Source organism: Bombus affinis, chromosome 8 (genome assembly GCF_024516045.1).
Source record: "Bombus affinis isolate iyBomAffi1 chromosome 8, iyBomAffi1.2, whole genome shotgun sequence".
Taxonomy (NCBI): domain Eukaryota; kingdom Metazoa; phylum Arthropoda; class Insecta; order Hymenoptera; family Apidae; genus Bombus; species Bombus affinis.
The window spans coordinates 2,298,191-2,312,464 of NC_066351.1; the positions used below are offsets into that span (position 1 = coordinate 2,298,191).

The 14,274-nt window shown below is 36.5% G+C and overlaps 3 protein-coding genes across 3 annotated transcripts in view; 2 read left to right on the forward strand and 1 right to left on the reverse strand.

Annotated features, from left to right (window-relative positions):
• The window catches only part of LOC126919390 (nascent polypeptide-associated complex subunit alpha), a 115,626-nt gene that overhangs the window by 19,343 nt on the left and 82,009 nt on the right, over window positions 1-14,274 (reverse strand). The window lies entirely within an intron of this gene.
• On the forward strand, window positions 56-3,579 carry LOC126919394 (IQ and ubiquitin-like domain-containing protein). The gene is made up of 6 exons (XM_050728588.1): window positions 56-406; window positions 563-790; window positions 890-1,434; window positions 1,535-1,735; window positions 1,818-2,196; window positions 2,262-3,579. The coding sequence occupies exons 1-6, from the start codon at window positions 183-185 to the stop codon at window positions 2,365-2,367; spliced, it is 1,683 nt and encodes a 560-aa protein (XP_050584545.1). The 5' UTR covers window positions 56-182; the 3' UTR covers window positions 2,368-3,579.
• Window positions 2,376-9,964, forward strand: LOC126919402 (IQ and ubiquitin-like domain-containing protein). The gene is made up of 5 exons (XM_050728611.1): window positions 2,376-5,258; window positions 6,838-6,957; window positions 7,032-7,290; window positions 7,387-7,748; window positions 8,379-9,964. Exons 4-5 carry the CDS (start codon window positions 7,438-7,440, stop codon window positions 9,610-9,612), a joined length of 1,545 nt encoding a protein of 514 aa, XP_050584568.1. The 5' UTR covers window positions 2,376-5,258; window positions 6,838-6,957; window positions 7,032-7,290; window positions 7,387-7,437; the 3' UTR covers window positions 9,613-9,964.

Genomic DNA, 14,274 nt, shown 5'->3' on the forward strand with positions numbered 1-14,274 from the left:
ATATATATACATATATATATATATGAACATTAATAAAAAAAATGAATAACAAAATTTGTTTGAGTTTGCATCTATATTCAACATCTAATCTGTTATTCCTTAAAACCAAGTCGTTTTAACTAAGCAAATATTTTTTTGTTTAAAACGTTTAAAACGTCTATTAATATATACAAAATTTCAAAATGGTTTGCTGCCGTTCCGTGGAAGTGGAAGATCGAAGAATAAAAAAACCTTATTTGGGAGGATGGAAGCATAAAATTACCCAAGTAGAGTATTTAAACGCCGAGTCGCAAACAGGCCCCCTAAGGAAGCCAGAAAAAGAAAAGTGCAGTAAAAAGGTGCAATATATTTCTTGGACAGATGTATTTACGCAAACACCATGCGTTCATCCAACACAGATGTGGCGGTATATGTGGTTTTCTTGCATTTAAATTAAAACAAATCCTTCTAATTTCACTTTCAATTCCTCCTTTAATTTCTTAATTTCCTTTGCTTGGTTTCAATAATCGTGAATTTCTTTTATCATTCTTTTTCATTAATTTACATCTTTCTCTTTGTTTAGATCTGATTACTTTATATCGGCCGAATCGGATAAATATATAACATCAAAACCATACGAAACATACGAAGAAATGATGAAACGACTGGATTACGATGGAAAGGCGCGAATTATCCAAAGAAACTATAGAATATACAAATTATTGAAGTATATCAAAGAATATGCGAGACAGTATCGAGAGTTAGTCAAAGGTTGTAAGCTATACGAAGCAGAAAAGATGATGTTATACAGGTATGTAATTTAAAAATTAAAATATTTAAATACATTTAAAATACGTAAAATGTGCAAAGTTGCTCAAAACCATATTACATATATCGATTGATGTCTCAGGAAGAGGCATCAGCAGGAAATTCTTCGAACAATTCATCCCAAAACTCGATCGGATTTTGATCTGTTATATAATTTGGTTGAAAAATGGAGACGCGATCGCCTTGAATGTGCGAAGCTACGTTTCTTTAAACCTGCGAGATGTGCAGAAAATTACGAAATTTTGGAAAAGACCATAGAAATGCTGAATGTAATCGACGAGAAAAGACAGGCGGTGAAGCAGCGCTACAGGAAGCGAAAACGCGCGAGATTTGTTGCGGTTAATTGCAAGCCTATTCTGTGGAACGGTTACAAGAATAAATTGCTGGAAATGGACACAATGAGAAACCAGAAGGCAAGAGAATTGAAAATGATTTACAACTCCTTGATGAACTACGATGTTACTCGCGAGGAACGCATGGAGATGCTCACGATACTGAAGAAATCGTTGGAGATACACAACTGTGTGTCTGTTTTCCATTTGATACGACTCTTGGACGAGGAGCTGACCTACTTGGCAAGGGGGATGAAACGCATGTCACTAGGCTACTTTCGAGAAAGGATAGTTTGTAAGAAAAAAATAATATACGAGATTTTGTCCCGTGACGTTCCAAGGTAGCGGAACAATTGTTAACAAAACTTCTTTCCGCTTTCTCTTTCACGATGTAGACAGTTACTTGAACTTTTTACGGACGTCGCACTCGTGCTGTTGCGTGAACAACGACAGATACTTTTGTAAGAACGTAGATGATGAAAAATTGCGAGAACCAATTGAACCTATAACGAAATTGTGTCACAGTTGTTTGAAATTGCTTCCTATTCATCAATTCACTGTTCATGGAAGGATGAAAAGGCTGTCTACTTGCGTTGGTACTATTGATTTCGTTTGACATTAAATTTCTCGAAAAATTTAAACGGAGAATTTGCATTAAACTTTTTTTACTGCTTTAAGGTTGTACTTGGTTGCGTGAACGAAATATTAGACACGTGAACTACGAACCTTACAAATTTCTACTGGACTGTGTGCGCTGTGAGGAAACGAAAAGAGAATCACCTTCGGCCATCGCGTTTATGATGCAAAAACACGACATGTACCATTTGGTGAACAATATTTGGCACGGTCACTCAGTAGTCAGTGAAAATAGAGATATGTTCCTATTACGGATCGTTCGATACGACGTAAACGAGGAGTGGTCACCGTGGAATTGTATCCTTTTAACTGAGGAAGAGGCTGACGTTCATTGCAGGATCAAGGATTTCGCGAGTGTATACTCGAAGCCACTTATCGAAAAAATCTTGTTGTCTCATCAGTTAGCGAAAAACCAATTCAAGTACGTGCACATACGGTTTCAAAGACAGAGAAGTGGAAATAACGTATCGATTGAACTCGTTACAGGCATTTGAGACAGTTTGAGAAGAAGTTTCAAGGTAAATTTCACAAAATCGAGGATAAAGCGGTGTACAATCCAGCGATCAAAGTGGACGATTATCTTTTTACGTGATATACTTTGCTGTATCTAATTGTCTCTTTGCTCTTTCAATATAATCAAATTATAAGGTCATTTTCTACTTAAATGTATTTATATATACATATAATTAATTGTTATAGAAAATAAGTATATAAAAAGAAAAAAATAGACGATTGCAAGATAGATGATTTTCATTTAGATTTCTTTTGTTGTATCTGGCAGCGATCGAGGAGAGGAGAGTTGGAGGATGGTGATTTCCTTCTTTTTTTTTTTGAATGTGCGACATATAAAATCGAAAAATAATGGACTAGAAAGTGCTTTCGATCGACCAAGCAGGTTGTCATTGGCAACGGTGGATTTAAGGGTTTGACCTTTAAGGTGGTGCAGAAGTCTCTTATGTGGATTGCGTCGCATTGAAAGCTCCGTTCTTTCTTTTCTATCTGATCGTTCCCGGGACCGATTTCACGTTTTTTATCTGTGCAACGATGTCGTTTTGATAAATCTAATAGCATGCGTTATTTCAAGGCACGCTATGCCGCCATCGCCGCTGCCGTCGTTCGCCTCTTGATCGTTAGTGCACGCGTCGTTGGGCAATTTATAGCTGAACAAGACGAGAGACGATAAATTTCTCGGTGACGACGACAAATCTCGACGAAACGAACGATGAATAATCGTGAGACTAAAAGCAGCTGATAAACAGAGGCGTTATAAAAGTAACACAGAGCGTCGTAAACTGTACAAAACAAGAGGAACATCGAGTGAGTTGAGGTATAGAATAGCTTAAAGTAGCTTTAGTGTAGAGTACAACAATATTATTTGAATCGAAGAAGGACGAATTGCATTTTGCATACGTTGCATTCATTTACGACTATACTTCAATTCTTTACTTCTTTTGTTTCTTACATTTATACATTTGCTTTGTCGAATTTTGTATGTCGCGAGTTAATTAATATTTTCTCGTTCATCTATGTATAATGGGGTTAATTTTTAAATTTGATTATTAATTTATCGTGTATCGATTCTAAGGAAAAGAATCATTTGTTATTCGCGCGTTTCGAGATAAATACAGTATGTTGCGAATCACGTTTGCGAATCCATTCTTCTTTTTTTCGACGATTGGTGATAGCATTATCAACGAAACCCGACTCTTAATTATCATTTATTTATCATCGATACGAACGTCCATTTTGCGAGTTCCTCTCTTTTCTACTTCCTTTTAACGATAACGATTTAATCGAAATATTCAGTAATATTTCCTCCGGTTATATTTTTATATTTATAAAGTGTATCTTTCGTTGGGTTTGGCCCGAAAATGTTGTTCATTTTCGACGCAGAACTCTTTCGAACGTGAATTTCAATGGAATTTCAGCAAAATGGAGTTTTGCAGTTATCGTTTCAGGGTATTGGAATATTATTTTAGAATATTTATATTTGATTTCGAAAAGAAAAAAAAACGTTAATCCCGATGGAGGGATGAAAAACCATCCACTCGGCGGTTGAGCGTGGGTGCGCTCGCTGATGCAGCGGCTACATTGGCGATTCCCTTTTTGCATTTCTTCACCATTCCAGTCAATTTACTCAAATATTTTTGCATTCGTATTGGTACCTTAACAACCCTTGTTTTCGTTTCCCCGTTAAATAATTCATAATTCACGGTGAGTGGAAAATTTTGAAAAATCGTACGTAATAATTTATGGAAACTTTTACTCGGGCGTTCTTCCGATTTTCAAATATTTTCAGATGTTTCTCGTTGCTTGAGAAGATAATAGATTTTTCTGACAATTTTTTGAAAGAAAAATCTCCGTAGAATATGAGGATACATGGTAGCAAACATAAATATTAAAAACCTAAATAAACAAACAAATCCCTGCAATGTAAATAAACAAAGCGAGAAAGTTTACAAACAAGTTGGGAGCGTAGACAAATAGAAAATACATCGTCATTCTGTATTTCATAAATTGAGGAGAAATATGAAATATGAAATAGAATTGTGGATAAAATGCGGTTCGAAGAAGATGCTTGCTCGTACTTGCTTAGTTGCTGCGATTCGCGCATTTTTGACTTCATCGCCTCCTCGCAGAATCATGAATGTTTCATGTGCAGATGTACCTTTAGTCAGCTGCTGGCGATCCAATTAAACACAAATTAAATTTCCGTGTTCAGTCGGCCACAAACGTTTAATAAGCGAAATGTAAACACTTAGTTCATGGGACTAGTTTACACGTGCAAAATGAATTCTCCATGTTATTACACGTTCCACAAATTCTAATTAAATTACAATTCGTCCAATCCAAAATCTATAGCGAGTCTTACTATGTATATAATCCAATCAACCTCCAACCAACTAAGCTTACTATTTCTCTGAAGCCTGCGTATCCCACATACAAATTCAGAAAATCATAATTTTCATTTTCCATCTTTTACTCCAGTATCATCTTATTCCAGAGTTCCCAATGTTTCCGTGAGCAGGATGAAAGAGAGACAAAGAAAAAGAAAGAGTGAAATATCTGGAACGACCCGTTATCCTATAATGATAATAATAATTGAAACTATGTTGAACGAAAGAAGGGGGTGGGAAAAAAAAATAGAAAAATTAAAATCATTTTAAACGAAATAAGAGGGTGAAAAAAAAGTAGAAATAAACTACACGTGGCCACACATGCGTGTTTTTCTTGTTTAAAGGGCCAAATTATACGCGATGCATTGAATGCATCGACCGTACAACGTGCGCTGGTACACAAGTTTTACGGTTCTCCGCGTTCTCGCCGGTGCATTTCCGCGCACTCCGGAATTACCGGCTGGATTTCCATCAGCCATAAAACCTTGAAGGGTGCATTCCTCTGTTCGCCGCAGATGCTAAAGCTTTAGCCGGCGTTTGGCAGGATAACAAAGAATTAAGCGCTGCTCGGGGCTTGAATTAACAGGTATTTATAATTTGGAAGTTAAACTTCTTCATGTAATACGTCATATCCTTTCGTATCTTTAATTATGTGCGCAAAAAGATAAAAATTAAGCTGTTCAGAAAACATATTTTTTGGTGTTTTCTGAATTATGATATTTATGTTTATGGAAAATTGAATCATAATTTAATCATGATCATAACAGAAGAATATAGTCGGTATATTTTTGTTACTCTTCTGATTTTAATGTCACTTTTTTTATTAAATAATAGAATTTTGATATAATATAAATTGAAAATAAAAACAAGCTGGTAGGTTTATAGTGTATGTTTTTTAAAAATATCTCATAGGTTGACGAAATTTTGTGGAAATCAAAGTTAGAATTAGTACTTGTCATGATATTTAGTGTATGAAACTAATTTCTGCTTTGGTTTTATTTCTTCCGTTGTATTCATAAAAATTTAAAAATTAAAAAATTTAAAATTAAATGACCACAGTCTAGTTATAATTTATTTTAATTGATTAGTCGCGTGGAATGGCGAACGAAACGATAGTTTTCTAATTCCAACTTATTTGCGGTCAAATTTACGTTTGCAATATACTTATTCATAATCGAATTTGTGCCAGTCCATGTTCGTTTATGGTGAAATTTATGCTGCACTAAGCGGTCACCGATAACATCTACGTTTATGACTGAATTTATGACGCAATACGCGATACGTCGATGATTGACGTTATAATATTTACGCTGTTTGGCTATTTCGGTTATCAATGGCTAACTTTATATGCTTATGATTTTTTCATTGGCCATTACGGAACGAAAACTAACGGGGAAGAAAACACATTCGACCATGATGTTCAAGACTAATAACTTGGAAGCTACTCGTGCCACGGGATATTATACTTTCATTCTCTAATGGGAAATTTGGACTTTTGCTTCTTTCAAAGAATTAAATATAAATGAAAATGTTGTACCATTAAAAGCATACTAATTTCTGCAATTATCTTTATTCTAATGGAACTGAACAATTTTAAATTGGTAATTTCCTAAAAACTTTGTCCCATTCTATGTATGCATAAGCATTTTTTATGAATCAGTAGAGAATATACGAATAAGTGATAAGTTTAGTAATCGATGTTTAAGTAGCATTTAATGGGGCCCCACTGCATTGATTGCATTTGCGGTATTTTATGAGGTTGCCAGATTCACCAGACAGCCTGTTTGCCCTTTGTGATTTCTAATGTCACATCAGTGCTTTACATTGTTAATGGCACATGATTATGTTTACAATGCGCCACGTGTCCTCCAACGTTACTGTTCGTTGTTTGTGCAGAGTATCATGTGACTTCTGGTTTGGGATACACTTGTAATGGACAATACCGAATTGCATTTACCCAGCCTAAATTATGGATTTCGTGTAAATTCTACAATTAGATCAAGTGGAATATTAAGTTACGGCAAATGAGATTCAAGGACAACGATCCTTACATTTATTTACAATTGATCTCCTATTTTTCCCAGAGTACAATGGGCTCGTTTCTTGTATTCCACATTAAAAAGATGAAAGAATAAAAAATATCAAGAAATTTCTTGTATTTCCAGGTGCAATTTGGTTACAGGAAGGAGAAGCTTCTAAGAGGAAATTATTCAAGATCGAGAAAAGTGAAAGGACATAAAGATGTTGGCGGTATTTTACAACCGCTGATCCTCCATTTTTTCCAGGTATTAATAATTTTATTTATCACACTAAGAAAAGAAAAAGACAACAAGATTAAGAATCTTTTTGTATTTCAAAGATCAGTTCGATTTTAAAATCGAGAAGAAACTTACACAAGGAAATTATCCAAAAATAGATAGAGGAAAGTAAAACAAAACGATTATCAACGTGCAAAACGACGATGGAGGTCGGAAGACACGCAAAAACAATTCCGGCGATTAAATCCGAGTAGTCAGCTTCGGTCGCTCTTTCTCTCGTGGAGTCCAACAACGGTCGTTTGGAATTGTAAAACGGCGGACGATGCAATCCTCCGAACGGATCCTTTAAACCTTGGCACAGTAATTTTCTTTTCTAGCCACATTACCATTATCTTCAGGCTAGCTCTTAGCCGATGGTTATACTTTCACAACCGCGTTTCCTCTTTTTTTTCATAGTTAATTCGATCGACCGTGTAGCCATACCACTGATAACTAATTAAAGTTCAAATGGAGAATTCAGAGATTAAAACACAATCATACTTAGTTGGCTGGAAACACAAACTGACTGGAACTATTTATCGGAACACGTACACGCAAACTGGTAAACATGACGGCAAAAATGACAAAAGAACGCAGACAAATTTTACGATGGATAAATTTACGAATGTGGAATGTGACGTTGAAGTGCAGACGAATTTCTTTCCTAACGTCCGCGACAGATTTATAAAAAGTTTTAGAAATTCCAAGGAACCGAGATTCAAGGATTACTCGAACGAGAAGATTCTAGAGAGCATCGTAAAGATACAGAGATTTTACAGGTAAAGTAACGAATGGCGGATATTAAGGTAGCGAGTAGAATACGAGCAGGACAGGGGAGGTTTTCGCCATATCTCGTGACTGGCAGAAATAAAGCCACGAAGCTTCGTTAAATCAGTTATTTTTATTAATTAAGTGCTCTAGCCGGTACGAAGAGAAGCGTAAAGCTCGATATTGCGGTAAGATATACAATTTACTCGCGTTGCATAGGTAAGTCGAAGAGAAACTGGTTAAGAGAATAGAATTTCTCTGTTCCGGGACTCGAAACTTTCTCACGCCATTTACGATAATTTAACGTAATATAGATCAATTTTAAACCTTTCCAACCTTATCGAATTGTTACACCGATTAACCTACACAGTTTTACAATTCAAAGTATTAGTTTAGTACTTGGCGCTTAATGCTCTCCACTGACTTTTCACCCGATGAAATATTTCCAAGAGCCCAGCTTTCAACCCCCGAACTTCGCCAAACCGTCTGCTCCCTAAAATCCTTTGGATTTCCTCGAATCGAACGTGTCAACGAAGAACACAGCGCGCACACGAGCTCGTAACTCCGTGGCGTAAACTTTTGGCGACGAACAAAATCTCCGAGGAACACCTGTTCAAACGTCTGTTCGACGTTGCCCGCAGAGCTCACCGCGGCCGGCAAACCACGATCTCGTCGAGCGGCGTTTCAGTCTGTGCTAAGAACACGAACCGGCGGCAAATACAGCCAGTACCGAGATTCTATCGCAGCCGGGATTTCGTGATACTAAACCGCACGTCGCCGAGTACCAGGGCGGACTTCGAGTTGCTGTACAATCTGCTGGATCGTTGGCGTATCCACGAGACGAAGAGTGCGAGTGAACAGCTGTTCGTGTCGTCCAGGATAGCATTGTGCAGTTTAATCCTATCAAAGGAGGTAGAGCTATTGCGAGCTATTGATTCGAGGAAAACCACTATCAAATTAAAAAAGAGAGAGCAATCATACAGAAAATTCTTGGATGAGTTGTGCAAACCTGTCGTATGGAAAACCAGCCATAGAGAATCGATTCCTGTAATTACACCATTCATACAGCACGCCAGATGCTTTAGAGACACGTTCGAAGAGTTGTCGAAGGAAAATATCACTGTTAAGGAAAGGGTTGAGATGTTGTCTAAATTAAGAAAGGATATAGAGCCTCATACGTGTAAGGAATCTGATGAACTGGTACGTCTGTTGAATCAAGAGATTGATCTGTTGACCCGTAACGTGGAGGAAAGTAAGTTGAATTGGTTAAGGAGTGGGCTGAGAATGGCTTTTTTGAGACTGGCAAGGGAGTCCTTGAGAAACGAGCGAGAGGATTCGAGGCTGATCAGTTGGTTCCGGACCAGTTGTAAAACTATCTGCAGGAGCTGCGGTAGACTATTGCCTCTCGAGAAGTTCCCACGCGAGAAATGGTCCCGTTCCTCTTCGTGCAATTACTGTCTCTACGTGAGAGTTCGCGCTGGGCCTCGGCTCGTATACGAGCCGTATCAAAGACTTCTTCGTGATGTAAGACGTCAGGAAGCTAGAATCTATTGTTACACCAGTCTGGCTTTTATTATTGATGCAAAAGCCGTTTACCATTTGGTGAACGATATTTGGCACGGAAAATCGGCCATTTCTGAAAACGATAATTTAGAAGAGTTGAGGTTGGTGAGATTTCGAAATGACGAAGAGTGGTCACCGTGGAATTGTCTTTTATTAACCGTGACGGAAGCCTCGTTGCATCGAAAGGTAGTTGACCTCGGTAAGTTTTACGGACCGATGATACTACAAAAGTTTTGCACGAAGAATCTTCAGGCTAAACTTCGGTTCGAGTTCGTGGCCAAATTCAAGAACCTTCGTGGGAATAAACAATGACATCAAACGCTCATTTATTATTGTTCTTCGTGGGAAGTTAATTAGCAAGTTGCGTCAGCGTACAGTAAAAGGATAGAGTAAAGAAAGCGAAGTTTGATATTACGTTGAGAGTGTTGAGCGAATAGTTAGATGCTGAGAATATTTAATTCGTATACATGGAATATCTGGTATAAAATAAAAGTATTTTCATGATCCTCTAAATTTATTCAATATGAAAAATCTATCACCTTATACCTCCACACGATCTCAATAGAAAGATATTAGAGGATAACAAGTACCGTGTATTTCTTGAAGAATCCAATAAATAATTATTCTTATAGTAACTTTTACATCAATAAAAAAGGATATGTTATTTGTGTCTTCTACTTTTTATCGCAGTTAAAAGTCATCCTACTTTTTAGTCCTGTTCGTGTGCAAGTTTATTAAAGAAATAACGTCGACACCAAAATTTGATTTTCTCATTTAAGAAAGTTTAAAATTGATATTATATTGGTATTATGGTATATTATATTATCTTCTGTCATATGTATTACAGGAGAATTTTTCGCGTTGAAAATACCTTACATAGCGTATGCGTAGAAACTGAAGAAGATCTCTGCTGTACGTTTCTTTTTCAGCAATCCTACAGTCTGTTTCTGTAATTTCATTCTGGGTAATCCTAAGCATTTTCCAACCATTAGACGAAGGTCCAGCTTTATGGAGGGGAAATAAAAAAGATATCTATGTATTTATCCTTACAATTTAAAAAGATGGAAAACAGTAATAAAGCCCAACGAAATGGTCGTCTTATGGTTTATCGCAGGGTGCGTAACGCGCATGTTCTCATAAAGCTGCCAACTTTTATTTCCTGGTGAACTGTGTCGTAACGTGAAAGTGTTTCGTGATTTAAATTTAAAACCGTAACCTCGTGAAAGTTATTCGTTTAAAATTGTAATTTGTAGACGAGGTCTACAATCCTAATTGTTTATCAGAAATTATTAAGATACTACATCGAAATGTATGTAGGACGTGAAATGTCGTAATGGATCTTATTCCTTCTGCGGTCAAGGCTTCTAATATTGATAAGGAATATGACACCGCATTCAATTTACTTAATAAATGTATTCACTGAAGAAGCTTTCAGCTGTATATGACGTCTGATCAAATGGTCGCTAAGCTAATGCCATAAATTTCAAATATACTGTCGAGTGGTTCCGCGTCAAAGCGATTAAATTGACCATAGTAACGTCTCTGATATCACACTTACACAACACTTTTCGGATGTTCTGCTATCGACTAAATCGATCTAGTCGCTTATAAATAAATCTATTAATCTATTATTTCTAAAAAGTGAAAGTTGCTTAAATGTTGATTGGATATTAATCGAACGTTCAAATTGAATTTTTATTTATGAATAGGTTAATTGTAATTGTTTGAAATTCAAAGTCCGGATGAAGCATTTAGTTTGGTATTTTGTGTGATAACAGATAATAACAGAAACGTTACAACTGTCGCAGATAATGTCGTCGTGTCTACTATAGAACGCGGTTAAGTAGTTTAGGACTACATGTGGTCAGACACAAAGTTTAATATAAGATGATTAACGCTGAATGCGATAAACACATGTTAAATATAGTACGGGACGCAACTATGCCAAATTGACGTAACAGTCTCTTCCTGTGATATACAAAGATCAAATGATCGTTTGTGAAATTGTAATTGTCCAATGTAATTGTCAAATGTTCATTTCGTAAAATAACGATACAAAAAAACGACAACAATGGAGGAACAGCGCGATATTGTACGAATGCCCATTAAACGGCCTTTTCAACGTTGTTGGAACTGTTCGAAAACTAGGGGAAACACCGGAAACTCTCTAGAGCGATCTGCAGCAATGTTGCAAACTACAAAATTACTTCCTGTCACTTTGCAACGATGCTTGGAAAGTTCAGTGATGTTCGTGAAATTGGAGACTACATTATAGATCGTGTTTTCTTTTCGTAGAATAAACATTGTCTTTTAACGAATTAATCGTACAGGTGGATTCTAACGGTACCGGACGTCGCACAGTTATAGAGTTTTCGTCTTGGTGAATGCATAAACAAGTAGCGTCTTTCACGGAGAAGGAAGACGGTCACGATATTCAGCGAAGAATTGTCAAAGTGAATTGAGTTGCCAGAACTTCTCTCCCCCAGCGAACTTTTCGATTATTTGAAATTATGGCAGCTCCCTGGAGAAGTAGAAGGAGATTTTCAACGATTTGTCCCTGTGGAAAGCTCTTCCATCGTATTCACGATAAGATATTATCATCGATTTCTTCTAATAATTTGTCAAGTGGTCGAAAAATTCGATCTCGTATGGATTTATCGCGATAAACGTGGCATTTTAAAAGTTGAAACTGAATTATCGATACTTGAAGGAACTAATTACGAAGTCGACGTCGAAGTCGAATACAGAAGTTTAGCAGCGGCCAGGAAGAAATCATTTTGCAATTATCGAACGTAAACTTCAGTCAGCTCACGATTTAATCAACTGGTCTGATGCAGTTTTGATTGCTACCTCTGATCTAATCGAATTGTTCATTTTCATCGTTACTTTCATTATTTCTACGTTTCAACGTGGAAATTATGTCTATAATTTCGGTTGATTCGATTGCAATCGTTGGTGAGGAGGATTGAGGAGAAGATGTTGAATCGATGAATCGTTTAATCTGTACTGATAATGTAGATATGCCTTTAACGAGTCGCTTTTAACGACGAGATATACGACATCGATAGATTAAAGCTTTCAATTAATTAGCCATCGAATGGCAAACGATTAATCATTTCTATTGATAGTGGCTAGTGAAAGGAAACTAATAAACCGAAATGGGGTTGTGGCAACGATTAATTTTAATTTTTTTTCAATCCCCAACCTCTATTCTGATTGGGAGTCTGTCCTCGGTGAACCAATAACGCGACAAATCGATACATACCTACACACGGATTCGATTATAGCCAGGTTACAGGCGAATTTTCAACTTTTTACCAGGCCCGTACGTCGATAGTTTCGCCATCGATTAATCATTTCTTTCAATTAAACAACCGACGAAAGTTAATAAACCGAAAAATGGGCTCTGTTACAGTCATCAATTTAAATTTGTCAGAAGTTGGCTGACCGTTTAATACCCTATCATAGGTGTCTGTGCAAATCGATCGACTCGACGTTCGCTCGATTATTACGTCCGACAAAATGAATCGAAATAAATTAACGATATACCAGACCAAACGATTGTTATTCCCGGTTTCACGCGCAAGTAACTTGGTTATTCATAATTTAATTGTCGGTGATCGAATGGTCTCCGAACGTTGTAATTATCATAATAACGCGGGCCATGTAATAATGATCATTATTAGAATGATACGAGCGACCATTATTAACTTCTAAATAGCTGTTGCAATTTAAATGCGATTTAAACATTCTGTAGATTAAATGGCAAGTTATAATCATTATCCACTTTACTTTCTTAATAAGATTAAAATTGTAACATAGGAATCTATTATGACGTCTTGTTAAATTTTTCTGCGTGGAACAATAACGAGACAAACTGGGATACCTCACATTATCGACCACAAATTCGAGCGCATTAACATCGCTTTCGATTTCAATATATCGTTAATGAGTTTTATACGTAGCCACGAACAAAGCGGTCGGGGTATCAACGCCACTATTAAAACGTTTGTAGGGTGACGTGTCGTTAGTAGACTGATGTAATGACAGCTTATCGATGAACCAGTCTACCGCTAATCGTATGCATTCGATTTTAACGATTAATTTGTTTATACGACGAAACATCAGCACTGTGGACGCCATCGATGTTAGAGCCATGGACGGAGGTTTTGCACCTTTGTTTATCGATGAATTAGATTAATCTTATTACTTCATTAAAATTCTTGTATTTTATTCCAAAGTATATTCGCAAATATATAGTCTCCTTTTCATAACAACACATTTTCTTACAGCGGTCTCTGTCCCTTTTCTTATTTCCTTCTACTCGCCTAGAAAAATATACATATACGAATAATACGATATACGTATAATATACGTAATACGAAAAATATATGTGGCTAATATGTGGCAAAAATATAACAACTTCATTGACAAATTTTATCATGCGTTCGTTTAAAAATATCTATATATTAGGTCGTCTGAAAAGTTTCTTTCGTTTTATAAGGAAATAATGGATACGCACCATTTTCCGTTTTATATTATTCTATCGAATTTCGTATGATCCATTTTGTTCTATCAAAATAAAGATCACAACGTTCGACAGATTAGGTTTCGTGTTTGTATAAAGATGCATCGTTGTAAAAGACGTGTCTGTAAAAGAAAGACATTTTTTGAACAACCTAATGCTTTTATAAATCTGTTCGGATCAATCACGCTATTACAAGATCAATTATTATGCAACGAAATTACGCGTAAGCTTATCATTATCCGATTCATTAAATCATCGATATCGTAAAATCTTCCGAATCCACTCCACAAGTTATTCACAAATGCCTAAAATCTCTTCAATGATATCCCTCAATCACAGGGCACTTTAATCATTTTCCGGGACCTCTAATCACTATCAGAGAGCCGCAAGCGAATCACACGCGAACGGTATCACCATCAGCGTGTTTGAAATGCAGGGTATTAGTC

What these genes read in the sequence shown, in the direction of transcription:
- LOC126919394 (XM_050728588.1), top strand. Translation starts at nt 183, where the DNA reads ATGGTTTGCTGCCGTTCCGTGGAAGTGGAAGATCGAAGAATAAAAAAA. An exon ending in GAAAAGATGATGTTATACAG is followed by an intron (nt 791 to 889) that starts GTATGTAATTTA and finishes TTGATGTCTCAG; the next exon opens with GAAGAGGCATCAGCAGGAAA. An exon ending in CTTTCGAGAAAGGATAGTTT is followed by an intron (nt 1,435 to 1,534) that starts GTAAGAAAAAAA and finishes TTCACGATGTAG; the next exon opens with ACAGTTACTTGAACTTTTTA.
- LOC126919402 (XM_050728611.1), top strand. Translation starts at nt 7,438, where the DNA reads ATGGAGAATTCAGAGATTAAAACACAATCATACTTAGTTGGCTGGAAA. An exon ending in AAGATACAGAGATTTTACAG is followed by an intron (nt 7,749 to 8,378) that starts GTAAAGTAACGA and finishes CGTTGCCCGCAG; the next exon opens with AGCTCACCGCGGCCGGCAAA.